The 20,317-nt window shown below is 49.5% G+C and overlaps 1 protein-coding gene across 2 annotated transcripts in view; it reads left to right on the forward strand.

Moving 5' to 3' along the window:
* Nucleotides 1-651: 651 nt before the first annotated feature.
* LOC119376769 (breast cancer anti-estrogen resistance protein 1) overlaps nt 652-20,317 on the forward strand; it is a 62,922-nt gene continuing 43,256 nt past the window's right edge. For both annotated transcript variants that reach the window (XM_037646496.2, XM_049411085.1), the window contains exon 1: nt 652-1,214. In XM_037646496.2, coding sequence (XP_037502424.1) covers nt 1,206-1,214 — 9 coding nt within the window. In that variant the 5' untranslated portion in view covers nt 652-1,205. The remainder of the gene's footprint in view (nt 1,215-20,317) is intronic.

A 20,317-nucleotide genomic window follows, 5' to 3' on the forward strand; every position in this document is an offset into this window, starting at 1 on the left:
TGCAAAGACAGCAAATCTCGAACGACGCTCGAAGCATGCGCACTGCGCAGCTGCACTATGCCTGCATACCATCTCGCGCCGTCTCGGCTGGCATGTGGGGTGATGTTCAGAAAGGCTGAGATCCCATTTCCTGTCGTGTGGATGATATGCATGGAACGGACAAGGACAGAACTTCCGATCCGAGCGGCCCGCATCAAGTAACCCGAGCATTGCGAAATACGCTGCTCTGACAAAGCGTCGTTCACATGGCTCATGTACTGTCCGCGAACCTACTGGATGAAGTAGGGCGCGGCTTCTTATTGTTTCACTGTACACACGGCTGCCGACGCCACGACGGGCCACTGCCGATATAGTTAATGTATTCAAACAGCCTCCCCTCTTCGCTGTAGACATTTGTGGAGTTACGCCCTAAAGTAGCCACGGCCTTCGGGCGCTCTTGCTAGCCGCCCCGTAGAACGCACGCGCTCGTAAATTTACAAGCATTGCGAGAGAGTGAACTCCTCGCAACGCGCACCATCACACATCCAAGCGGAGATGAGGAGACGGTCCCCGGTTTTCGGCAACGTCATAAGCCACGTGACACTTGCAGGCTGGTTGCCAGCGCGCCCGCGCGGCTTTTCCCGCCGGCTTTCCCTGCTCCGGAGTCGTGGAGCTTGTCGACGAGCGCTGAGCTGCGCTGAGTGCGGCAGCTGTGTGGGCTGTGTGGGGCTGTGCCGTGTGCGGTTGTGTGTCGCTTCATTGGCGAGCTCTGGGGCGTCACACGCGCACACACCGGACGAATTCTCTCTCGGCCCGAGTCTCTTTCCCGACTTCGTTGTGTGTGTCGCCTCGAAGCCTGCCGCCTGCATCCTCTCGATGAGAACGCATCCACCTCTATCCGTCGTTCTCTGCTCGGTCTGCTTGGGTACGGGCCGCCACGGATGCAAACATGGAGCCGTCTGACCGTCTGTTGCTCGAGCCTGGAGCTCTTTCCACCGCAGTCGGCTTCTCTGCCTGACACGCGTACATCGCACCACGAGACTCTAAACTAACCGCGAACCCCGCCGGAACTGGTCGTCGCTGTCGTGGAGTTATTTTTTCCGGGAAAAATCGTGCAGTCGCTAACCATGCGAGAGGACGTCGGCAGGTCTTCCGTTGCCCCACAGTGACGATCGTGGACTTGGAAACGCGTTTCAACAAATACGTGGTGGCTCGAGGCTGCGAAAATGCGCAAGGTGAGAATACATGTTCAGTTTAATATCGTTTCGCTCCAACATTCATAAAACGTGCCCCGTACATGGATGTACTAATGAGAAGCACAAAAGAAAAAAAAAACTGTAAAAGCTACAGCCCCGACTGCCTTTCTTGAATGCGCTGGGTATGCTTCTTCAATGTTATCACTACCGATTGTCACTAGGGTGTTCGAGATCAGGGATTACATGCCGAACAGGGAGTGTTCGTAAATTTCCCTCTGGTATATGCTTGTTGCAGCCGATGACAGTGTGTTAGCGTGAAGAAATGATCGAATAAGCGAGTGTAACGCTGCATAGGCATGCATATCACTTGTTACGTCTAAATGTGTCAAATCGCGTGCGATTCGCACGCCGGAAGTGTGATGTAAGCGAAAAGTGAAGCCAGTGCATTTAGCTTGTTTTTCTTTTTCCCTTGCCACTCAAGCGATCGATACCTGTGTGGTAATGGAGTGGTGTTTCGGCATGCATGCTCGGACATGCTTCACGACTTGCTCAGGGTATTCTCTTCTGTTCGTAGAACGCTGTCTTTTATTATCGACCACTGCCTGCTTCAGCCACCGTGCCATTTGAACAGCCGGCTCATCATGTAACGAGTGTCATTTGTGGTGGCAACGTTTTTCACGCGCTGTTTAGCCGTCCGTGAACAACGGTGCCACGTTGCGTTGGTAGTAAGTGTCCCCATGCATACATACTGTTGCGAATGTGTACAAGCTTCATCGCGAGCGAAATTCGTGGCAGGGTTCTGTTTGGTGCCCTGCCATGGATGGGCTGCCCGATTCGTGTCCTGTCAATATTGAGCGAACAGAATGCGCGGGGTGACCAATGTGATTCTCCTACTGTGACTGGCTTACTGATCAAACGCATGTCGCGCTAGACACCTTTTTTTTTCCAGTATCTGTTTATGTGGTATGTCTGCCTACTGTTCGGCGAACGTCGCGCGGGAAATAGTGCGCTTGGTGACGTTTTTGGAAATGTTTATAACGTCAGAACGACCACGAGCTAAGTGTTTCTTTTTCGCAACTGAACCGGAGTCGCGCCCTCAACACCTCAACAATTTTTGTGCCTGAAAACCAGTTTCGCATTACATCTATTCACATTTAAGTTCGCTCGAAGGAATTGCTTTGATTCTCTTGGTCGACCTTTGTTTTTTAAACGGGAGAGGACTTATTTGACTGCATTGCCGAAGCATCGATGTTCCATCACAAGGGGGCCAGAAGGGATCACCACCGTGAAGGATGTTTTATTTGATTTTTCTTGTGAGATTAGACTAACCAACACACTTGAATAGCTTCGAGAGACGAATTTCATCTGTGAGAAGACGCCCGTAAAACTCGGAGTGGCCGGAGGCGAGTGCACAGCCTCCATACACGGGACCATAAAGATTACCTAGGACCTTCATTCCCTGTCGCCACTGGTTATAAAATCCGTCCATTGGATGTCGTACTGTGATTTCCGTCCGTTTATTCGACTTGTCTGCCGCGTTCAGTACATGGATCGCACGCTGAAAACTATTAATTTTTTTTTTTTCAAGCCTATTTACTCGGTTTGGTATTCGTCGCGAATAACACGATAATGGGGTGTTTTAGATATTGCAGTTTGGGGACGCAAACCACCGCGAATACAACAGAACACAAAACCTGTATTTGTCAGTGGAATGACATGCAGGACTTTTTTTTTTAATGTTTGCTTTGCACTCTGTTAATTGAGATCTAAGTAAGCCTCGCAGTTTTACAGCCGTCGGCAGGTTTTTCCCCTGTTCTGGAGCAACTCCCCTTCTTCACCATTTCTTCACGTTCCTCTGTCCAAACGTACTACGTAAGCTGTACTGTTGTTGCCAGAAGCCCGAAGTTTGTGGCACGCAGCTGCGAATGTTGTGGACGAGCAACCCGTGGCGATTCTGGGCGCCTCGAACAAGGAATCACGGCTTCGAATTGGGGCCGCGGAATCCTGCTGCTCGACTCGGCTCCTCGCCTCGCAAAAAAAGGAAGAAAGAAAAAAGCGAGGCATTTCCGGCCCTCTGCGATCACTGATCTACCGGAGCTCGAGAGCTTGTCTCTTGTTCACCTTTTTCCAACGTCTGTTTTGCTTGAACGTGGTGGCAGAGGCCTTACCTTCATCGAACAGGTTATCAAAGCTCCAGTGGACAGGTGAAATTCGCGCCTTTCATTTCCCACTACGAGTGCTTCTGTTGAAGAGCTCATGCCCTCGTATCGCGGCAGGTGGTGGTCTTGTATGTTACCAGCGCTGCCGCAGCGAACAGCTGCGAGAGTTGTTTGCCAAGTTGCATCGTCCTCTCGACACAGCGTTGTCGCATCTGCCCGGAATGTTCCAAGAAACGGCGTCTGCCACGTTACAAGCGCGGAGTGATGCCGGGTGCCAAGAAGATCGTCTGTGGCGCCCACGAAGGGATCTCAGTCGCGTGCCGGGGCGGGAGGCGGCCGCATAGTTGGCCTACCCTCATGGCGACCCGAGCCGACTCAGTTGTCATCCGATCCACGCGGCAGGGTGACAGCCGTGGGCCCGTGGCGGCGGCGCGCCCTTGCACGTTCGCGTCGTCGGACGTCACAGCAAATGACCGCGTGAAGAAAAGTACCAGCACCACTTAGGGGCTTCACCCGACGGGGGGATACAAGGTCAGGTCACAGACGCGAAGTTTTCAGCGGGGGTTACTGACTGCACACGAATCGTCTGACCACTAGTGGTAGTGGAGAGCCAAGTTGTGCAGGCAGTTGTGTGGTGTTTGACTTTGGCAATCCCGGTAGCGCCCAAGTCGAAGGGCGTCGTTTGTCGTGAGCGCAACATCAGTGTTTTTTCGTGCATGTCACGGTCGTTGCCTCATCGCTCCTTATCTCATGTGGTACCAGAAGCGAGAATATTCGATGTTAGCGGTGGTCGTTTGCATCGAATATTCGAAAACCGTTATCTACTTTTTTTTAATCCATCGTCGTCATAGTGTGTCCTCTTACCGGCGCTGGCTCGCGTAATCCAAGGGGACTCCCTACTCCAGATAAAAAGCGGTCAGCCGCCAAATGCCCCACTGCCCAGCGGAACGTCTGGAAGCTCCGTCGGCGCAGCACGCTTTCGAACGGAAGTTAATGCCAGCTGATGTCGATTTACATAATTATTTGTTGTACATGGAGTATTTGTGTTAGACCGATGTTGTAAATGAGACAGCGGCAAACAGAGCACCACGAAAGTCGCGGAAGTACATGCCAGAAAAGAAAAAGGCGGGAAAACGAAACACAGATGGCGATGACTTCCTAAGTTCGCACACCAGATCGCAGTGACGTCCTGTATTGACAGTCTTGTCTTCATAGTTGATTGATTGTCGTTTTTAGAGAGGACTACACGCTATGTTCGCGCTATCTTAGCCGAAAAGGTTCCACAACGTTTCCTTTTCGGGAACGGCACACGTATACAATAAAATACTTTGAAATCGCTGACGCCACCGAGACGTACCGGCGCAATCGCGTTTTTGCCGCATTGAATAAATATTGTTTTAGCTGCGGCCTGTAATGTGACAGCATCCGCTCTTCGTCACTTTGTGACGTGTCCGCGCCTCCGCCATTCGCAGTCGTCAAACGCCATATCATTGTGCTACGTCGGGTACTTTCAATTCGACAGCTCAGTGCTGTCATGGAGGTCCGAGTTCCCGCGGAAATGCCTTCGCACGCTGCCGCGCCAACTACCGTCACGGCGCATTTGGTTAGGGCATTCTCGTGACCTCGTGCAGCGAGGAGTTCGACTTGGAAAATGGCCCAACGTTTGTGCTGAGAGTCTGAGGCCACGAAAGTGCCAGACACAAACTTGTTTGTTTACGTTTCCGCTTGCCACGGCGATTGCACGCGCAATTACGAGTGAGATATGATTTGTAGAAGCGCTAGATAACTACGTGTTTTTGTTTTTCTTTTGGTTGTGAGCGACGTCGTTGGCGGGTTCACCGCGTTTGATATACTACATGAATGAGGCTGTATATTAGCAAGAGACCGTCCGCACAAACGCACAGATGTCTCTTGAAAAGCCTGGATGTACTACGGTCTAGTTTATGGGGTACAGCTGAAATGGCTGATAACAGGGAACATGATTAAGCTGGGACCGTCAATTCTCGCTGGTCTTGAAAACGTCGCTATGGCACTTATGACAGCCGCTCGCGATCTCTGATAAAGGCCGAGAGCGAATTAAGGTCGCCGCTCTCCAAGATGCTCGCCAAAATTCTATCGGAGCTGTATGCTGTAGTGTCCAGAATTGCGGCCAGCCGAATGACATTAGTTTTTTCGTGAGCTTCACGTGGAGAATCACAGCTCACGAAGGAGTGGGAGGACGCCCGTTTCGGTAAGGAGATATCCCAAGCTAACCGAGAACAAAGTTTCTGAAATGCAGTTTTTCCTTTCAGGCGCGCATTGATACAATCTTGTTTCCGCGTGCTGCGCTTATTCGCTGTCAAAATATTTAAATAGCCTAGGGGAATAACTCTGTGTAGTTAGACCCGCAGGTCGCGGGTTCGATCCCGGCCGCGGCGGTCGCATTTCGATGGAGGCGAAATGGTAGAGGCCCGCGTACTTAGATTTAGGTGCACGTTAAAGAACACCAGATGGTCGAAATTTCCGGAGCCCTCCACTACGGCGTCTCTCATAATCATATCGTGGTTTTGGGACGTTAAACCCCAGATATTATTATTATTATTATTATTAACTCTGTGTAGTTAAGAATCAGTAAACACCAGAGGACACACAAGAGAGAACAGAGCGCAGCGCTTTGTTCTTTCTTCTGTCGCCTCTGGTTTGAGCTCAGTGTCCGTGTTTTAGTTTGCGCTGCAACATTTCCCTGAAATATGAACTTTTCATTCGTATACCTCTTACGTATTTTTTCAAGCCTCAACTCTAGATTGTGCGCTTACTGCAGGCGGCGCCGTTATGACACAGCTTTGTTCAACGTGCGTGAGGTCATCGGTTTTAATTCGAGGCAAAACCAAAAGAAAGCGTGCGTCTGCAGCAACATTGCATGCGATAGTCTCAAGACGTCATAGGCAGCCGGGACTGCAGAAGGATAGGCTAACGACCGACACGGGGCCGATATCCGCGACGGGTGACCGCGAACGCGGGTTCGGAGCCGGGACCCCCCGCGTGCACCTGTCGCGTTAGTACTCCGGGTCGGGAACCGCGGGCCACGTCCCAAAATACGCTAGACGACCGGTCGTATCTCGCCGAGGCCAAGGTGGTTCCGCGCCGGGGCTCCATATTTGAGAGCGCCGGTGTCGCTGGAGTCGGGCCAGCGGCGGAGGCCCGGCGGCCTTGTAGCGGCTGGCCTTCCGGCGCCCCCCCACCGCGGCGTCCCCGACGAGCTGCAGGGAGGGGGGAATGCTCGCCCGCTGAGACGCCGGGGGAGGCGAGGAGCGAGCGCGTTCCGTACGTCTTCCGCCGCCGTGTGCAGACGCCGAGCAAGTCGCCAAAGAGCTGCCAGCTCACAACTGTACTCGCCATTGTAGTACATCCGCTGGCCACCTCTCGATTAGCCATGCGACACGTGTTTTCTTTACCGGTCAATTTATTGGGCGTTCAATAGACGCCATTTGTTTCTCGCCGAACGAGACCTCGGTCGGTGTGACCATTTATCTGGCGCGGGGAAACGTGCGGGTGAGATCGCCGCGTTCCTAAGTGCTGGCGAAAAAGTGGGCAGACCTCTCGGTGTCGTCTTGCTTGCGGCAAGGCCGCGGGGCGGCATTGCAGCGTATGTATGTTCAGCGCTTTCGTGTGTTCAGGCGCTGTCGGCGCGCAGTCTGGTGCATAAAGCAGAGGTTCGTGTTTCTTCCTGGTCGACTGCAATCTGCTTGTATCTCACTTTTGTGCTTGCCTCATCTTTTTCCTGAAAAATAGGCGAACTGAAATATATATAGAATGAAGCCAAGAAAGCATAAAGGGGGACATAAATACTACTATTTGTAGTATTTTGTAGTATGAGTACTTGGCTGCTAAGTAAACATCTTGCATCATGTGACGTTGTCAAGCGTGAAAACCTGTCCCGCTCTGTGGGAGTGTGAGCGGCCGTAAGCATATATGCTTTTTCCTTCCATTGACCTGTGCGCCCCCTAGTGCCCCTTTGCGCTGGAAGCTAAATTGTTGAAGGTTCGACTCCCTGTAGCGGTGGCCTCATAGCCGTGAAGGTGGAGTGCGACATGACGCCCGTGTAGTCAGATATATATATATATATATATATATATATATATATATATATATATATATATATATATATATATATATATATATATATATTTGACTACACGGGCGTTAATCATGTATACATACATGTTTAAAAAAACAGCCTGTCAGAAGTAACCCACAGTTTTCCATTACGCCGCGTGTCCTAGTGGACATTCAACCCCATCCGTCAGTGAAATCCAATTGCCATGAATCCTATCTCGCTCACATGCCACTGCATCCCTCTTGAGTGTCGTGTGCGGCTATTCAACCGGTTATCATTAATCCTGGCTTAAATTTAACCGGAGTTTTCCGAGGCGCTGTCACTTGTTTACAGGATATCGTGTCGTTAGGCGAAATGTCAATCGTTCCTTCTTATTGACCTTTTATTGTTGTAAAATTAAGTTTCGGTCGTCCTACCTTTACGTGGGAAATAAATGGAGGTGATAATTCGACTGAAAACGGAGGGAACGGCGTGTGTCGTATATGCAGTGAATCAGGAAACGCGACCGCTTTTAATCGAGCTTTAGTGCCTCCTTGTTTATAACACGGTGGATGTAGGTTGCCACTGCAGTTAATTAGGGAGAAGCGTACAAATGCGCTTGTTATTATGAGCTGCGGCCGTCAACCTCGTACTGCAGAACAATGCAGCAACCTGACGCTTGTGTTTCTGCCATGACGGCTCGGTGCCCCGGGTCCTATTCGCCTGCTTTCGTCTCGTTATGCACAGCTGCTGTATTTCTGTCTGCTCTCCCTCCCCACCCCTCCCCCATCTCGCCTTTCTTTTACGTGACATTTCGCTGTGACAGCATAACGAGCTAGGTTTTGTACCTTGCGCCCGTGCCCTTGAAAGTGTGCAGAGTGCAATTGCACATTCGTGTTATCATTATCCTATCGTATTTGTTTTTCAAATACGACGGATTTCACACAGAAAGGTATTACAAGAATGCTTGGTCTTTTCATGTTGTTCTTATTCAGCTTCAGTTTTTATAGGAAAGTTATTGTTTTTTCTTTTTCCCACATCGTGCGGTGTTATATACGAGCGACACACGTTGCTGCAGGATCACGAACATAAAATACCTTAGTTGCGTGCACCGCTGGCAGAGCTGTAGTAGTTCGCTGAACCTCAATTACAAGCGCAGCAGTCTGCTGTCGGCATGGTGCCATAGAGAGCTCAACAGCGTCAGCATATATTTGCATGTCTCAGAGAAAAGGAAGAGAGCTTGCTATCGGCAGGGCGTCGGGCACTGGAGAATGACGAATAATAGATTACTTTGGTTCCCCTCGTTGGTTGGCCGACGCAGCCTGTGTAGTTGTTAAGAAGGGAGGGCATGCTTTCGACAATACCGCAATCGTGTGCCGATATCTTAACTTGCCGCAGACTATTGTTGGCGCGAGTTACAAGATCAGAAATCAGTGCGCTCGTTCACTGCCTTTCGCGTTGGCATAAACTTTGAGCCCTGCTCGTTTCAAAAGCCACGGGCAAGACTTTCCTTCACGGGTATACTACGCCGACTTCAGCGCGCATTTGTTTAGTCCATTCCGGCCCACTCACCGCCGTAAATGGCAACATCACACCGATTGCGTTATTGCAGCCGCTGCCGTATTGAGATGCGCGATTATTTACACATACAGCGCGTATAGCCTTGCTTGCGAGCCCCGCCACGGTGGTCTAGTGGTTATGGCGCTCGACTGCTGACCGTAAGGTCGCGGGATCGAATCCCGGCCGCGGCGGCTTCGTTTTCGATGGAGGCGAAAATGTTTGAGGCCTGTGTACTTAGATTTAGGTGCACGATAAAGAACCACAGGTGGTCGAAATTTCCGGAGCCCTCCACTACGGCGTCTCTTATAATCATATCGTGGTTTTGGGACGTTAAACCCCAGATATTATTATTAGTAGCCTTGCTTGCGAAACACGTTCTACACTGTAAACCACTTTGCACCCTTAAGGGGGTTTCAAGCAAGCAAGAACACCCTTTTGCCTAACCAAAATTTGTAAAAATTACGGTGTAAGGGTGTTTTCCTTCCCCAAGGTAACCTTTAAGGGGTAATGCTCTAACTAAACACCCTTTAGGAGTTAAGGGTGTTATGTGTTATCGAAACACCCATCGCCCATACCACATCGTGCCATATGATAACTGGGACTCGCTGATTAAAATGTCGTTGGATCTTCGGCGAGTTTAGATTAAAAGATATGTCTCTTTTAGGGCTATCTACAAGCGTACCATAAATTTACGTCTATTCTCTTAATGTTTAATGTTCATTTATACGGAACAGAAATATCTCCACCGGCACTGAACGGCGGCTTAAGATACCATGGTTATATACAGGGTGTTTCAAGAAATGTGTCCAACCTTCTAAAAAAAATCAGGAAAATGCGATATTTGATTGCTGCCTTCAGAATTGGTTTTTCTGTAGTGGCAGGGATTTTAAGATGGTTAAACAAATTATTTGGGACTGTAAATAAAAAAGTTAAATTATTTAACTTTTTAATTAATGGAGTTAGGTGGTTGTGTCAAATGGTAGAATTGAAGTTCTTCATGCCAGAAACCCAACCCAACTTTGAGATTTCGAAAAAGTGGCATCTAGTAATAATTACGATGTAATGAAATTCAACCAAATTCAATGGCGAAACATAAACAGAAACATTGAAGAACGCAACTGCCATATACTTCTGAGACGTCCAAAATGAGTGAATGACTTTTTCTGTAGCGCTAGGCATCTTAAGATGTTTAGAGATATGACTTGAGACAGTAATTAAGAAAGTTAAAATAATTAACTTTTTAATTAGTGGAGTTAGGTGACTGTGTTGAATTGGGGAATTGAAGTTCTTCGTGCCAGAAACCCATCCCAACAGAGATATTTCGAAAAAGCGGCCTCTAGTAATTACGAAGTAATGAAATTCGACCGAATTCGATGGCTTTCGCTGTTGAAAGCCGTTGCATTTCGTTGAATTTCATTGCGCCACAACAATTACTAAGGACGCTTTTTTGAAATCTCAAAGCTCGGATGGGTTCCTCGCATGTAGAACTTCAATTCTCCCATTTGACACAATCACCTAACTTCCCTAATTAAAAAGTCGATTAATGTAACGTTCTTAATTACTGTCCTAAATGATGTCTTTAACTACCTTTATATTCCTGCCGCTACGTAAAAAGCAATTCTGAAAGCCCCGATCAAATATCGCATTTTCCTGATTTTTTGAGAAGGTTGGACACATTTCTTGAAACACATGTTGTTACGAATGGGGTTTTCATGACGATGAAAGCCGGGAGGCTGACGAGCCGATGTAGCCGAAGATCGGACTTATCGCTGAGGAGCAGAGCAAGGAGGCAAAACGTTTACAAAACAGTACAACGTTTATAGCAGGTATAGCAGGTTATAGCAGGTTATAGCATCGCAGTAGAGAGCCTGCCAGCTCGACCAAGTCGGCTGGGGCGTCTCTCTAACAACGGACCAGGACGGTCTTAAATAAGGTCCCAGTCCATTGTGATGTGACCCTCCTTTAGGCCGCAGGTGTTGACACTCCTTAGTGCGTTGAAACTCCTTTCAGGATGTTGACGTCCCTTCAGGTAGCAGGTGTTGACGCTCTTTAGGATGTTGACGCTCCTTTTAGGATGTTGAGCAGCCTTTCCATAGCTGGGTAGCTTGGAAGAACGACTGGCGTCAGTTGACGGGGCCGGCTGGGCGAAGACGCCGTTTTCCCGGAATTGCAGACAAAGCATGCAGGGGTTGACCCTGCTTCCAGGTAGCAGGAGTTGGCCCTTTTCTTGGTCGCAGGGCAAACGCTGACCGCGATGCCGTGAACTTCCAACGAAGTGCAGGTGTTTGTTCGCTTCCCCGTTCGGTCCGGTGCTCTGGCACAACAATGTATACCAGATGGTCAGTGTAAGGCTGTATAGCACGAGCGCTCCGTGCATGTGGTATTGCACAATACGCTCTGTTGTGTGTGCGGTGTCGCGCGTGCGTACACCTTCTATGCTGATGTCATCTATAATTGCATGTTCCCTGACTGGTAGATTTTTTTTTCACAATTTTCAGTGATAAGGGTGTTGAGGCCACTGGAAACACCCTATGGTATGGGTGTTTTGATACGTGAAAACACCCTTTTCCTAGGGTGTAAGGGTGTTAGTTATAGACACGGCAAAACCCCCTTAAGGGTGTAACCTAACCTAACCTAACCTAACCTTTTAGTGGGTTTAGTGGGATATGGAAGGGGTACGGGCTTACGCTGAGCTTGTGGCACTCAACGTGCACGTGTATGCAGCGAGGAATTTGTCAGTAGTTTCTCGCGACGGTAAATAACACTTGGGACTGCGATAATGTGCGACGACTTCGCTATATAAAATGTGCACTCATTCTTGGTCGGTCGTTGGATATTTAATATCAACAGTCACGCTGCAAACGATCGAGTATCTTTTCCGACATTTACTTGAGCTTTCTCCGGAGACTGCTTTTCACATCGCGCGTGGCTCAAGTTGAAGCGGCGACGGTATGAATTCTGGCTTGGCTGCGGAAATAAAAAATAAAAATACAGAAAGCACAGATTGTGAGAGAGAAAGTTAACTCGATATTGGCTTCGGCGACAGCCGGTGAGAATCCGCCGGTGGTCCGCATGAAAAAATTACGACGCCTGCTGTATCCGCTGGGATTTGAGCGCGAAGGAACCTTTCGGCGGTTTCGTCTGGAGACCGCTCTTCGAACGCTTTCTCTATTTATTATGCAGTGTATATAAATATAGCCAACGCTGGATGAAAGCGCCCTCATATCCGATGACAGGGGATGCTTCTCGAAGCGCAGGGCCTTCCATCATTTGACTGGGAGCCGTTTCATTCGACGTCGTTCTTTTCTTGTCTTTTTCTTTTTTCGTCGGCATTTCTGTCGCGATTTCGATTCTTGTGTCAGTAGCGAGCGCCTGGCAGGGGCTGATACATTACCCAGAGTTTAAAGCTGCGTTTTATTCTTTCTTTCCTCGATGCGAGCTGCCTTTCGGAATCGGAATGGCCAGGACGTGGCGTTCCTGCCTGCCGCTATGAAGATTGGCGCTCATCCTTGCATAACGCAGATCGCACCCACTTCAGTGCACGTAAACATGCGTCTGTGAAGCCGGACCTCGTCACCCTCTTCATTGTTGGGGCACGTATTTCATAAGCGGTCGGCAAAATTTCCAAGACACGCAGACGGTCTCGCAATACATTGCAGCTGTTCGTATATTATATGTCAGTACAGTCCGGGGTAAAAAAAAATGTTGGGTACGCGGATCTTCTATGAAGGAAATTCACATTAATTGCCTTTTCAAATGTCAATGAATCTGCGGTGGCTAATATAAAAGACGGCTAATAAGGGGGCGCTAAGGTAGATAAACAAACCTAGGATTGACATTTTACTACTGTTAAGATTTGATGGGTCATCGGTGATCACGGATGCAACGCCTATAATAACAGCGGCAAGAAGAAGAAGAAAAAAAAAAAAGAACGTGTTTGATAGCCCGAGTCAGAGCAACGTTTCAAATGTTAATGCACAGAAAATGCACCGATTGAACCGAGGCGTGGAGTATCGCATCCATCTCAGCACGAGACTACATGGAATGTCGAATGGAGGAAACGCTCTGAAATACGTGATATCGCAGTCACGTTTATTCATTTCGCGAAAGAATCCACCGACGTCTTGGTAGAGCCGCAAACAAATTCCTCGGATGTGCGCGCACGTACATCTCGTCGTATTCGTTTAAATTGATGTCAGGTACACATGTCACGGTGAATAGGAGACATCTGGCGGTCTCCCCATTGAACGCCGTCGCGTGCGCCGCCCGACAGACTGGCCTTTTGCGTGACTACGGGGCCATCACGCTCTCCTCTCCTCGTGCTCTTCCGGAAAAGTGGGACGCCCAGGCGTTCCAGCCGTAATTGAGCTGCCGGTGCGGGACCTGTACAAAAGGCCGAACGGGAAGGCACCGCGAGTAGTGTAGTAATTGGTAATTGGTTGTTTATTCTCGAAGAAAGAAAGAGGAAGCAAAGACTGCTGGCCGCGCTATCTGCGTCTGGTGGTGACGCTTGAGCGGTTGTCAGCAGTGGGGGTGTGATAAGGGACAGTGGGAGAGGATATCCGTTAGGACTGTCATGCAATGTGCAGTGTGGTTAATAAATAAATAAATAAATAAATAAATAAATAAATAAATAAATAAATAAATAAATAAATAAATAAATAAAGTGCCACTGTAAGTACTGCAAACAGGGTTTCATCGCTTTCGGATACGTTACGCTCGCTTTGGTGCAAGCTGTGATAGGACGATAAAAAACAGATTATTTGCCCACACCACTTTTTATTTCGCTCTTAAGCGGCAAGCGAATTGCCGAAATTTGAAAATGCCGAACGTGTCTATATGTGCTTTCCTGCCATAGGCGTTGTCGAAGGAGGGGGTTTTGGGGCTTGAGTTCAACACCCCCCCCTCCCCCCCATTTTTAGTTTGTATGTATATACGCACAAACACACGCGAAGTATACATATCCCAGAATAAAATTCTGCCTACTGTTTCCTTCATGCTGCCACTATTGAAATGCAGTCGTCTGAGTTTGAGCACTCAGCGTATGATGACGTCTCTGTCACAGCCTTAGCGCGGATGGACAGATGTTGTTTACTTGTTCTCATTCGCTTGCGCTGTGCGAGGGGCAGATTGCGGACCTCGCTCGAAAGGGAGGAGAGTTCACGGGGTTCTCTCGCCCCCCCCCCTTTTTTTTTTGATCTCGTTGTGGTTGGAATACTTAAAGATCTCTTCTACCTGCCTGTGCGCCATTCAAAGATGCAAAAGTGGTTTCAACTGCTCGTCTGAATGTGGAATGCGCTGTGCGCCGCTCCGTGCATGGCGAACGAGTGGCCCTGGTATCTAGAGTGGCTGCGCTCATTTTACGGCGTCGGCCATTAGGGCTACGCGATTGCCCAACTCGTGTGCCATATGCGAACCGCGGCCATCTGTCGCCTACCCCTTTCTTGCCGCAGCAGCAGCACTGAGAGGAGGGCGAACGCTGCGGAGGAATGCGTTGTGTCGTGCACAGCCTGTGCCGACCGTGTAGCGGCCAACTCGTCGCGCGCGTGCTTCGACCTTCAGCCGCGGTCCACCGGCCCGTCTTCCGCCGAGTCGCCGACCTCCCTCGTGAAGTTTAGCATAACAAACGGTCAACTTCTGATCGGACCACGCTTAATTATTACGCCGGAGCGAGTTTGTATGCGCAACGGCTATTTCGAGCGCTCCCGTCGGATATGTGTGTCTGGCTGCTGGCCGCTTTTGTTGCTGTTTCGGCGCGGGAGGGGCGGCCCCCCGGAGGCCTCGAGGTCGGCCGGCGGCGCCCAAGCAGCGCGGGCGTCGCCACTGTCGTCGGCGTCTCCTTTGTTCCGAGCCGGCCTCGTTGCTGCCGCTCTGCTGGCGACGATGCGATCGCCGCCGCCGCCGCAGCGCGCGGCTGGCGACGTTCGCGTGGGCGATTCCGGTTTCGTCCCGAAATAGGAGCGCTCAGCCGCCAAAGGGTCCCACTGCTAGCGAGGAGCCGGATCGCGAGGCGGCGGCAGCCCAGCGAGCTGCGCTCGACTGTGCTGGGACGACACTGGCGAGCTACAACAAAAACACGCACGTAGTTAGATAGACGTGACGCGTGAGGAAGAAAACCACGTACCGCGCTTATAGGACGAGAACCAATAAACACCACACACACTGCGCTGTGTGTCGTCTTTACTCGGCCTAAGCGCTGTACGTGGTATTTATTTATGGATAATTAACTGGCCCTAGCCACCAGCCTTGTGACCTGCCAAATTACGAAAGAGATGACAATACAGAAGGGCAATATCTTGGATTTTGAATGCGCTGCCACGACAGGTGTTTCTTGAGCAACGTAGCAATTGGGATGAAGATGTTTCTTGATCGCCGCACTGCTTCTCACTAGGGAGTGAATAGGGGCCCAAAAGACATAGCGTCGAGGCCACTGCGCATGCGCGAGACCCAAACAGCGTTTGGGTTTTGCGTTGGGGACGCTATTCCACGAATCTAGCGGGAGTCCCAAAGCCTGCTCCAAAAGCATTGGGTCAAACAAACATGACGGGACCCACTGAAGCGACGGCTCTTGGTCAAGGCTAGAGTGACCTAGAATAGGGGGAATGTCCAAAGCGCCGCAGACCCTATTCGAAAACTCGTAGCTCCTGCTTCACCCAAAGCGAGCACACGCAAAGGGCTTTGGGGCCCCAGACTTTTGGGGCCCCTATTCGAAAACTGTCCCGCGTCGCTTTCGCACATGATTGCACCAAAAACCATGTGCTCATGAATTGGTTTCCCGGATAAACCCTTTCGGTATATGGACGTCATATTCCAGCACGTTTTTCAAGCCCGTTTTGTCTACAACGTTTGTCTATAGATGACAGTGTCCTCTTCGTTGAACGTCAACCTTGGTCGCTTGTGTTACTAGAGTTATCTCAAAAGTTGTATCACGTACCACCGTGATTCAGCTGTCTCCATCTGCGGTGTTTACGGTGACTTGCCATGGTAGCTTATCAGGGCGAGGTGTCGCGTTGCTAAGACACCACGGCAGTTACCGCTCACCTTGCTCGTTTCCCCCTCCTTGTTCGTTGTTTTGCGCTAAGTGACCATAGTTTTATGGCCAGTACACAGTATGAACCGACTAACCCAACAGCAAGTACTTCTTCGAGAACGCGGGTTCGATTCCCGGCCACGGCGGCCGCGTTTCGATGGTAGCGAAATGGAAGGACACTTGGATTCAGGTGCACGTTAAAGAACACCAGGTGACCAAATTAATCCGGAGTCCCCACTGCGGCGTATCTCATAATCATATCGTGGTTTTGGCACGTCAAACCATAAACTCCCATCAATTCAATACATGCAGGGCCTTGGAGGGCGAGTTTTTAAACAGCGCGCGTTCACATTGTGACGTCTCCACGTTGCTTATCTATTGGTTGCCCCGCATAGTCGCGACAGACAGTTGAAAGGTGAAACGTAAGCCGCGTGAGCTTCCTTCCGACTCTGCGGCGGTGGGTTGCATCAGACAACTATATATGACGAGCGTCCGATGGCTTGGTAACGTCAGCAGGAAATGCGTCATCCGATGTGTGCGGACTCTGCGCGGGAGTATCGGTTCTTCATCCGCTTATAGCGGTTGTCCTCTTTCGTGGCTTTCTTTCTTTCTTTCTTTCTTTCCTTCTTTCTTTCTTTCTTTCTTTCTTTCTTCTTTCTTTCTTTCTTTCTTTCTTTCTTTCTTTCTTTCTTTCTTTCTTTCTTTCTTTCTTTCTTTCTTTCTTTTTAAGAACACTGGACTGACCGAAGACGTTGAATACTAAATTACATCATCAGAGGGAGTGCCTGCGGCGATTGTCACGAGTCAGTGATGCGTCGTGTTTAGATAAGGCGCATCGAAGCCACGTATCGAAGAAAAACAGTTTGCGATTGTATCGACGACTTTCTTCTTATTGGCGCACGTGCTCAGTTAGCCCGCCTTTGGACGCAGTTCGCAAATGCTCTCTTTAGCGACATCTTTACGAGGTCCCGTGACTCTTTGAACTCGGATATCGTAAGTTACGTTAATTATGGCAAATTTAATTACCATTGTTTTCTGCTTCGGTGAGGCGATTTATGCCGCGATTTGAGAGCTTTCCAGATCGCCTGCATTGATTGACGGCCGCCGTTGTTGACGTTTTGACTCATCCCTTCAAGCATGCTGTCGCTCTTATCTCGCTCATATCTCGGTATCGCTTTTGTCGCGTCTTTCTTGGCAGGATAAAGGTCGTTTCTACACGGCTTCGTTAGCGCTATCTTGTATTGACCCGGTGCAGGGACGAAGATAATGATCTGGGCATTTGTTTTTCTCGAAGTAACTTCGAGAACAGTCTATATATGTTGCGAAATGCGTTGTTGGCGCTAATGTGGGAATATTTTTGTTGCGGTCGATGAAGCTTGCTCGACATCTGGGCCTTCGAGCTTTGGCGCTCGCTGTCAAAAAACGAAGTACGTGCGGCTGCCTGAATAATGCAACCCTTGCGCATTATCAAGTTTCACTCTTATCGCACGAGCCTCACTTATTTTTATTAAATTATGCGTATAATGGTCAAACGTTAAGATTTCAAAGGGGGTGAATACGCAATTAGATCTACCATGAGTGGTCTGTTGGAATGCATGCCCATCCTTTCCATGTTTCTGTCTTTATACTTCCGCGATCGCGCATTTTCGAATCACTTAAATCGAATCAAATTTATTTCAACGTACAACTGATCTTGTACGTTAAAATTTTAACAAACTATAGTCAGATACCTGCGTTGGTTGAAGGTTATAAATACAGGGCATGCAGTTACGGCTTTATAGAAACAAAAAAATGTCAATGTCTCAGCGGTGACCAAATGATGGATTTAAGGCAAGGTTCGATTTAAAGAAGAAAACTGTATTCGACTGAAGTTATAAAAGTGAATCGGCGGGGTTACATGTGAAGGAAGGAAACGGGATTCCGTGCTGTAGCTCGTTCAGTTGCGTCCGACGTCGCTCGTGTCTCGGCTCTGTCTCTGCTCTTTTCCGGCGATGCGTTGCTACGCCTTCCCGGCTCGCAATCTCACTTTTGTTCTTTTTGAATGTTCGTCGAATCCAAGCCTCATGGCAACAACGCCGGGCGAACGTGCTCAAGGCTCGAAGTTCACGTTTACGTAGTGCAGTGTTTCTTGTGCGGGCGCCGAAATTCTGCCGGTGAATTCGAGCGGCAGCCAGCGCTTCCCGGACCTTAGCCCATCGTCATTGTTTGGGCGCCAAGCACGCATGTTGTAAACACAGCGGCCGTGTGAACTTAAGTGCCGCTGACAAATGCAAGAGAAATTGTGGCCGTCACTGCCGAAATGACGACGATTTGTTGTCTTGAAATGTTATGTTCGTGCCATTTCGGCCACTGTGCATGTGCTGACCGTGCAGCACATGCACAGTGGCCGAATTTGAAGGTTCTGATTCGATCATCTTACCTGTACATACCACGGCCATATATATATATATATCCTTTTCCTTTCCTGCCTTCCTGCTTCTAGGGCCCGTCTGCCCTCAGTCCCCTTCCATTTACAGATTATCATGTATATAGGCGCCATACATCGCTGTCAGAATTCTGTGTACTCATAGGCGTGCGCAGAGGGGGGAGGGGGGCAGGGGGCGGCCGCCTCCCCTAGTCACCTAAGAAGAGGGGGGGGGGGGGCAGAGTCTGCCCCATACATCCGCAATGAACCTTCGTCCCCCTTGAAGGGGAACCCTGCGCACGCCTATGTCTGTACTTTAATAAACAGCTCTATATCTATCGCTCCTTCTCGTGCGCCATCCCCTGTCGCGCGATTCTCGCCTTGGTATATCTCGGTTAGTGCATGGGTACCCCCCCCCCCTTCCCCTCCCTATTAGCTCTTCATGACAAGGTATACCTTGTACACCTTTCGCGACAAGCAAAACTGAGCCACTCGCCGTGCGTGGTGATTGCGCGGCCAGGCGTTCGCCTTGTTGAGAGTGCTGACTCATCGCGGTCTGGCCACGCTGACACCATGCGCTCATATCCGCCTCGCAAGCGACGTCAGGGCGTCGGGGACAAGCGCGTGTGTTACGTCACAGGCCCCGTTTACGGCTACGGGGACTCGGGGGCCCCTCGTGGTTGCGCTCGCGCGGTAGAGTCGGGGCAGTGACCGCACACGTCTCCGCGAAGAGTTACGTCACCCGTTCCCGGTTCCGCTTCCGGTGCAGGCGCAATGCTTCCTGCAGCGCCCGTATAGCGCGCAGGTTGCCACCGACTGTCGCTGCTGCCAGTCATGGGCACGTTACCAGTAAAAAGTAACAGTGTTACCTAAGCTAAAAAAGTAACTCTGTTACAGTTACAGTTACAGAGTTTTCAAAAATAACCCGTTACAGTTACAGTTACTGTGAAAATGTAACGTCGTTACTTTTCTGTTACTGCATTAAATAAGTAATCGATCACAAAAAAATGATAGAATTTATTTGATAAAAACGCACCAAGGCATGCGGGTAGTCGAAACTGCACGTGGTAAAACCCCAAGACGAAGGAAACAAAAAAGAGGGCCTAACACGAGCAATCGTTGTGTACACTTCATTTTGTCGCAGCAATAAAAGCCCTAGGATACTAGAACTGGAAAACGTGGTTGATGCACTGGAACGACGGCAGTATCCTAGGAGGTTTATTAATTAACGATACTCAGAAATGCATGCAAAGAGGAACAGGGAGTGCGTCACAAGTTAAGACGACGTCGATTGCGCATATTCCGCATGTTCAAGGTGTATCAGACTTTGTTCGGGAGAGCTGTGCGTTCGCTGGGCTTACAAACCGTTTTCAAGCCTTGTTATACCTTGGGACATGTGTTGGGGAAACCCAAAAACCACACACCTGCGGACAATCAGACCGGGATCATCTACAAGTACAATGCGGGGATTGCGCCGCGACTTACATCGCCGAAACAGGCAGGAAAAATGGAATGTTGCTGAAGTAACACATGGAACGCGTCTTGAGAAAGACGGGGCTTGTTCGACACTGCTGGACAACAGCACATAGCTTTGACCTACACAACGGGACGAAGCTGGATGAAGGGGCGGGGGGTGAGAACTCCTGGAATCGTGGTTCATTAGCCGCGACTGATCGACTTGCAACAACATCAGGATGCCCCCTGCATAGGAGGCGACACATCAATGTCATTTTGGTATTAATTGTTGTGTTAAGTCGGAGTACACATTTTACAATTAGCTCCAAAGAGGTTTTAAATAAAATTGCTTACCTAGTTCACGGTATTGCTGGCTCTCTGCCGTTTCGCGCGCTGCTGCTTTCTAACCACCTGTCAAACACGATAAGCTCAGGGCCACGGACAAAGCAGACTACAAAC

This window comes from Rhipicephalus sanguineus, chromosome 1, assembly GCF_013339695.2.
Source record: "Rhipicephalus sanguineus isolate Rsan-2018 chromosome 1, BIME_Rsan_1.4, whole genome shotgun sequence".
NCBI classification, from domain to species: domain Eukaryota; kingdom Metazoa; phylum Arthropoda; class Arachnida; order Ixodida; family Ixodidae; genus Rhipicephalus; species Rhipicephalus sanguineus.